Here is an 8199-nt window from a genome sequence, read left to right as displayed (position 1 = left end):
TGTCTCCTGCGATACGGCTTCGAATTTTGATTTTTGTGCGTGCCGTAGTCTCACATGGAGACGCCCCACCGCGTGTTGCCAACATAGAGTACATGTACAACAAAAACCGTTGAAAGTATTTCTTGTAGGGGTTTTCCTGAAGATATGCCCCAGTGCCCACATGATTTTTATCGACACTATTAAATCATACCGAATTCTACTGTATTCGAATATCAGCTGGACTTTCGGTTAAGTAATGTATTGCTTTGACACTGACAGAGTAAAGTCACAGCAAGCCTGATTTTTAAGTTCGTGAGATCTGGTTTAAAAATCCCAAAAGATCCCAAAAGTGGGCGTGGCACCCAAACTTTGAAGGACCATAACTTGAAAACCATTTAAACTAGGAAGCTCAGTCTTAAATTCTTTCATTTGTCATCATATGGCACTAATAGAATAAAAATCAGGCAAATTGAAGAGGTATCACTGGGGAGGGTGTGTGACTTGACATGAAATGACCCAAAGGCCAAATTGTGAGGCCGGACCAAATTGCGATGCGAATTGGCAAAAGTTGGACACAATTTCAACTCTGGCGAAATTTCGCAGCAAATTTTTCGTGACGTCAAATTCGCTTCGTTTTCGCATTCGCCTGAAGTATGAACCGGCCTTAAATCTTACACTGTCGCGGTGAGCAAATTTCAAGAAAAATACTGGCACAGTTCCAATACCAAAGTTTAACACAATTAATTTTCAAGGATATTCAAGTTCAGCCTGACCTACGTATTTAAGAGATCAAGGCCTGTACAAAGAGAGGGTCAAAACAAGTAAGCAGTATCCGACGATACCTTAATTTATTGAGCTGCACTTCAGTAAACAAAATTAGACTAGTGTATATTTTCAAATACATACATTTATAGTATTTCCAAATGCATATTTCAGAAAGAATGGCAAATTAAAATTAAATGAATTGTTTGACTAAAAACCATTTACATAGGAGTGAGTGGAATTTTGACAAGAGCGGTTTAAGTGTTGAAATGCTGAAAAAAAATTCTGTGCCAAGTTGAGGGTTTAACCACACCCAAAACAACACAGCCACAACAGGCAAGCAACAGTACGAGTACATAATCCATTTCTGCTCACTAACGAAGCGGACACCTTAAGGCCAAGTGTGGAAAAAGAGAAGTTCTTGTCTTAGGGACTTTTGCAGATATTTTCAACATAGCAGGTAGGTTTTCTTTTCTTGACGCTTTTCCTGGTAATTTTGTGTCAAGGAGTTTTCATTTCATCTGTCAGGTTTAATACCTGCTATGGTATTAAAGCTAGATATTTTGTTAGGGACAAGAAAATGTTCAAATAAAATGTAACCAAAAACCAATTTAGGGAGACAGTGGTTCAGGAAAAAAAAGAAGCTGGCAGGAACGAAAAAGAAGTATCTTTTCTTACTGTGCCTCAATGAAACTGCATCGTTGTGCTGTTCTGGGCAAAATGTCTGTGTGCTTATTAAATGCACGTGCAGATCGACCTAATTCACTTCAAGGACTATGCAATACTTGTGATTCCATTCAGTCAGAAAAACTCAATATCTTTTGTCCATCTGTTCAAAGTCTTCAATAAATATTGAGAATCTTAAGTCCTTACATCTGATGAAGCACACGGAAAACTAAAATCACAACCTGAATGGAACTGCCAATGATCAAAGTGCAACAACTGTATTGAACACAATTTTTCGTACAAGCATTTACTGTAAATCATACCTTGGCATTAAATTCCTGAGTTGTAACAATTAGTGGGGAACCACATGCACAATCTTCAATTATCATCATCTTGCAAATATTATGCAATACATTGAAAATTCACATATTGTTGCGCACGTCATATTGCACGAGAACTAGTGGCATAATTCAAGAGAACTTCCTGAGGTTTTCTGAAAGTGTAGTATGTTATTTCAAGGTTGTACAAGTTGAAAAGAGAGTGTGACTTGTAAGGAGATTGTGTCTTTTGAAATTCAAAATGAAAGAACCGGGGATGGGGGGGCACAAACATTCCACTGGTTATCGACGTGCGGCAGACTTTGGAACCAAATGGCTTCCATTCTCAAGTCGTCCCAAGTCTCGTTTCATTCGGCTCTAAGCTGGTCAGAGGCCATGCTGCAATTCAAGGTGTGCCACCCAGACGAATGAAGTACATCTATTTACTCATGCATGGAGACCCCTTCATTCAACAAAAAAAATGCATCCAAAACTGGCCAAAGGAATTGCGTTGCAGAGTAACTCACATCCTCTCTCGCACACGAAGCCTGTGATGATTCATGTGCAACTTTATAGCAAGAACCCCAGACAGCTGTCATTCGGTGGATGCATACCCAATTTCCCATCATACAATTCGGTGTGTGGTGGGGAAAGTGACCCAAATTTTCCAAATCTCAGCTCTGTCTCTTTGCTTCAAAATTGACCCAAGATTTATTTTTCAAGTGCTGAAACCGAAACTGAAACTTTGTGTGTTAAATCTTTGTGCACCAGAAAAATCTACCTGCACTCAGCTATCGCTGGTGACAAAATTCCTAAAACTGTAATAAAAAAAGTCCAGGTTTTAAAAAAAGCTACAAGTGCACCCCACATTCCTGCACTTCGAATGATGCCATCAATACCTCAGTGGTAAATTTCTGACTCCACTGACCCTAAAGATCTGCTGTTAAAATGCAACAAAATCCAACACAGCCGAACTGCGAATGCTGAAAGCAGTCACATCCAACATCATGCCCAATTTTGTATCGATCTCAGTGGCATATCCAGGTCACATAAAAAAATCTAGACTTGATCTTGTACCTACTGAAGCCAGGTCACATAAAAAAATCTAGACTTGATCTTGTACCTACTGAAGCCACCGACGGCCATTTTACTGTGCCGAATACTACAGCAAAGGTTGACTTGCTTGCCAATGTAACTATTATTGACAACAACAATTTGGTTAGCAATTGCGAGCAAGTCTTTGTATCGCCTTTGTCTAGGGCACAGTAAGATGGTTGCCCGTGGCTTCAGTGACCTATGTGAGCTGATTGAAGGGCATTGCTGGTCCAGATTATTTCTTGTGATGTCTGTGTTCCTCCATGCTAATCCCTCTATTTCCTCTTGGCACACTGCTGCCATCATGGCCATGGGCATGCAGAGCCTTGATCTGGCCGCTTTACACAATAAATGTCACATTTTTTGGAATTTGAGTTATAATCAAATTGCTCAGATCCTAAGCTTTCATTCCATAAATAATTCATCTCTGTAGCATTTTGCATTGTGGAATTTTGCACTATTTGCATATTCATACAATTTCATTTTATCACACATGCTTTTCGAGATAATGCCATTTAAACATAACGAACAGAAATAATAAACTTAATTTACATGTAGACACGCTCTTGGTTTTCCTTAGCAACAGAGTCTTTGTAGTCAAGCAATTGGCATCAAAATATTGATGGAATGGGCCATTACGCATTTTTGCATTGCCCAACTTAATATACCTTTTTGCAGCCGGTCAGTGATTCTCGTGTATGTTGCTCACGCAATTTTACACCTTCTGCATTAGTTCTTATACCATGCAATTATACAAAATGATTCCGACGCTATTGTACAAGGTGTCAGTTCGAGGCTCTGCATGCTTGTGGCGGCAGCGTGCCAAGAGCGAATAGGCCATTTGCCATTGTGTTGCGCAACAACTCCCACTCTCCTGTGTAATCAATGCACCGCTGCACAACAACTGTGGACCACGGTGGTAACTTCTTGCTAAATGCAAGGGTTACAGGTCATATCACAACAGTGTGCCTCTGAGAGTTTGTAAAGCGTTGACTAATCACAGTGAGAGAAATCTGTCAACCCAATGCGCATTCAGAAAGGGTCGACAGATTTTGTACACTGTGATTGGTCAACACGTTGCAAACTCTTGGGGGCGCACTATCGTGAACTGCCCGTATTCTGCTACATTCTGCAGTAGACTCATCAAACAATTTGCAAGCAGGGAGCATCAAAGGTTCTGGCGTCATTCTTTAAAAACCTTCCTCCAGTACACTGTATTCCGGCATACCATTAAACTTGGCTCAAGCTTTCCAAACCTCTGGTCTTTGTCAGAGATATGATGTGTGTCCCCCGGGCTAGAATTTCACCGCTCGCGTTCAGTATGTGTGCCTGGGTGAAGGCCGTGCTCTTGCCAGCTTTGATGACATCAACGTCAATCGAGACTTTTTCTCCAATGTCCGCTGATCGAAAGAAACTGGAAAAGAAATTTCAAATGTGTTGGGCCAACAGCATCGAGTTGCAAAAAATATTCTTTAAAAATATATCAACCAAATCCTACATGTATGTATCACTTGGCCAACATCCTGACTTTGCAGAGGGGCAAAATCAGGGTTTCCCCTGGGTTACGGATATGTTTGAGGTAGTTAAACAAATGTTGCCAAATTCTGGCATCTAAAACAAAAGCAAGGGTTTTTAAAAGGGCCTAAAACAATTTCTACATGTAGATAGAATAATAGCAGATTTTCTCTAAATTTCCTCTCTATAAAAGTAAATCAATTTTATATTCTGTGTCCCTCTTTTCCACTCTGAATGATTTAAAACTGATCTATTTCCAACTATCTTCAGTTGTTTTGATTTTTCTTTCCATCTTTGTCTATTTTAAGTGTGAGGCAGTAAAATTCATCCGAAAAGGTTGCTAAAATCAGTGAACATGGTGAAGTGGGCCGCCTCACAGTTAAATTGGCAGGGGAAACCATGGACAGAATCTATCAGCCAACTTGACGAATACACAGACGCCACGAACACTGACTCTTAAAACTCACAAATATGCCATTCTGATGAAAGATTCTGCAGGGAGGTAATACATATTACAGATGTACATGTACATCTGTATCAGGAATATTGACCCCTATATAGTGTCGTGTGGTGTCAGGGCCCCCCCTCCCTCCACCATTCTCCACCACCCCCAAATTTCCGGCACAAACTTGTTCCACTGGCTAGTTTGTGCTTGGCCAAGAGCAAACATGAAAGTGATTCCAAGGTATCAGATCCACAAGTGGCCTGGTACATTGAAATCAGGAGGTCCCAAATTGACTTTCTGAGATTTGTACATGGTCAGAAAGAGAATTTCATAAGCCTTCAAATGGTACACATTGCAAGTGTGTTGATGGTAACCTTTCATGCATACACTTCCAAAATATACAGAAACTACCGTGTCGATTTTTTCAACTTTTACCCACATCACCTTACCCTCAGCCACTTGTTCCTGATTACAATGTACCGGGTGACAGATGTTAGTGCTGCTAGCTCACCAAGCTAACCTCACTGCAAAAGTTTCAAATGGCCAAATTCACTCCGCTTTTTGTGTTCACCTGCAGTAAAACTGAGCCTAAACAATAGATCACACGTAGGGTACCTCATGTTAAGCTGTGCACTGACTCCTATTCTGCCCACTTGCATTGCCAGCGTGGCCAACGTTAACGTATCAACCATCATCGTCATGTAGCCACCGTGCAGTGTTCGCTGACCATTGGAGTGCTCCTCTTCAACAGTCAGTTCACAGCGAGAACTGCCACGGTTCGGGGAAACAGACACAATATTAACCTAGCAAAAGAGAGGAAACATTTTCCCGCTAAAAAGTAATTAATTTGCAAATGAACCAATCACACGGAGGACTACAACTTGATGCCGTCCACTTCTGTTGCACCAATTTACTCCTGGGTGGAGAGAGGCACATAGGGGTAAAGTGGCTTACCCCAGATCACAACATGCTGCCACCAGCTGGATTCGAACCCCCGACCTTATGATCAGAAGCTACAAACCCTAACCACTAGGCCACATGCCCCATTGCAGATTGCATGAGTCCCGCCGCCCATTACAAAGCTTACTCCATATCTTGGTGTGACCATTTCAGAGGCAGGAGGAAAGATCTGTCACAGCTACACAGGCAAGGCATGTCGCACGTCACACATCCCACTGACAGTTGCACAACGAAAACAAGTAAAGTTGCTACCCCTCGCCAGTCACCGCCCAAAATGGTCGAACCAAGATGTGTAGAATGTAGCAAGCTTTGCCACTGGCAGGCCCGACGCATACATGTGCAATCTGATAAACATGAATGGAGCAATCTTCCTTGGGTGGAAGTGAAAGTTTGGCGAGTAAAAATCCACTCACCAAACTCTCAAATTCAAAATCTATTTTTTTTTTTTAAATACTCGGTCTCATGCTCTGAAATCTTCATTCTATCCTTTTTAAGAGCTGCAGGTTACTCAAGTTTGCTGTCACAGGAAAATTTGGTTAAACATCTTTGTTCCACCTGAGATGACAAGACCATTTCCGATTTGAAGGAGAAATTTCTGTTTTTTTCTTCCCAAATGGGAGTAAACCTTATTATCATTACTGGAATCTCCGACTCTCACTTGATCCTAAGCCGGGCACCTTAGACAGTTTAAGGACCATTTTGGAGGTGAATTCGGAGGTTTTTGACTCAACGTACATGCTATTTTGAGTGAAATGAATTAATGAAACTGAAGGCATAATTTTTTCCTCGAAACTTGGAAAAGGGGAGTTTTCTGCAATTAGCAACCTAGGGGATAGTTTAAGCCGTACATGTAGGCCTAAGTATTGAAAATATGTACTGGTGCAATTTCAGCTCATAAAATCCAGCAGATGTCTGATTATGCCCCCGGACATCCCCGATAAACTTTTTCAAAAGAAATCACCATCAATAACACGGCCCAGTATACAGTGGTAGGGCCTATATGACAAAGGAGTAGGCCTATATGACGAAGGAGTAGGCCTATAGGCTATAGGCCTATGTCGGGCCCTGTTTATGGGTTTAACCCTCAACCCATGCCCAGGCAGTGTAACTTCTATGACAAGTGTTTGCCAAGTAACGACTCGGTCATTATGGCTAATGGGTCACAGTAGGGAATAATTTATTGCATCTCATTTTATTTCGGACACACACAGGCATGATGACACTCAAGCATAGCCCCAGAAATGTGGGGTTCGTCGTCCACCGCGCTCCCACGGGAGACAGTGACTATATATATGACTGACTGAGAGTGAGCGAGAACGAAGATCTAGACAAAGGGCGAGCGGCAGTTTTGAAGTTGGCCCTACGTCTACAACAGGCGAGTGACAGGCCTAGCATCTTAGCACGTGTATGGAACATCAGAAAAACTTACACTCTTGAGAACTCTATCGTAATTCCGTCCTGAGGTGGTCATTTTCCACAGATGTCTGAATGTTTGCAGTACCGCTTCGGAGGCTGCCATGTTGCGCTACCCTTTCCTTCGTAGGTCAAAAGAGGGCGCAATTGAAATGATCAAAATGAACAATATTATCTTTGTTTTTTTTAAGTCGGGATATCCGTTTTTAAAAATTTGAATTTTCTGCAAGCAGATAATTGGATTCACAAATCTCACAGTGCCCGAAAAGGACAACTCATCAGTATGGAGACTTCAACGAGCGTTCTTCGGAGAATATTGACTTCCATCATCACATTACACCCAACACAGAAAACGGTAGATGAACTGCTTAGAAATGTGTTCATTACGCACAAGTGGTCTAAGTTAATTAGTTTACCAGCCTATTTTAAGACAGTTGCAAATCTGTTGCTAGTGGTAAGTTCGATATGACGGTACAGGACCATAGTAAGGCTTGTATTTTGTTTGCCCGTATGAAACAAAAGTTGTGTTTGGAAGTTGGAGAAAAACGTCCTAAATAATCACTGTCACTACAATGATGTCATCCACAAACGGAAACCGGCTTGACGTTATTAAATGAGATGTCACTTCTCTGCGCCATGCACGTTGCTTATTCGATTTTTGGGTGTATCCGTGTTCGTGCCATATACAGTTGGGGCAAAACAGTTACATACACTTGCTGGAAAACAGTTTTCCTGAACTTTTAGCTGTTTGAAATAGTTTTGCCAATTTTGAGGTGAGAGAATTTGTATCTCAGCTTAATGTTCATAGAGTGTGCTTCAATTGAAAATACATTTATTATGGTTCAAAATATTAATATTTCTAAAACATCATTTAGCGAAAATTTACATTTACCCCCTTACTGTCGTTCAAAAACACTTCGGAAAGTTGTCCACTGCGACTATAATATGCAATGTGACAAAAATACAGAAAGTGGCACTAAATATTAGGGTTGCAGTATGTAAAATTTTGATTTTTTTGGTAAATATAAATATGAATCATACGTCCCT

General features: G+C 41.0%; 1 protein-coding gene across 1 annotated transcript; it reads right to left on the bottom strand.

Annotated features, from left to right (window-relative positions):
- Positions 1-804: 804 nt before the first annotated feature.
- LOC110978767 (acyl-coenzyme A thioesterase 13-like) lies at positions 805-7273 on the bottom strand. The gene is made up of 4 exons (XM_087148898.1): positions 7169-7273; positions 5395-5582; positions 2848-4233; positions 805-2801 (listed from the first exon to the last, which is right to left on the bottom strand). The coding sequence occupies exons 1-3, from the start codon at positions 7256-7258 to the stop codon at positions 4050-4052; spliced, it is 462 nt and encodes a 153-aa protein (XP_087005024.1). The 5' UTR covers positions 7259-7273; the 3' UTR covers positions 805-2801; positions 2848-4049.
- Positions 7274-8199: the final 926 nt, after the last annotated feature.

The sequence above is a fragment of the Acanthaster planci genome, linkage group LG18 (genome assembly GCF_054643075.1).
Source record: "Acanthaster planci isolate LZ-2023a linkage group LG18, COTS_SCS, whole genome shotgun sequence".
NCBI classification, from domain to species: Eukaryota; Metazoa; Echinodermata; class Asteroidea; order Valvatida; family Acanthasteridae; genus Acanthaster; species Acanthaster planci.
Note: the sequence above shows the minus strand (reverse complement) of the source record. Positions and strands in the feature narration are given on the sequence as shown.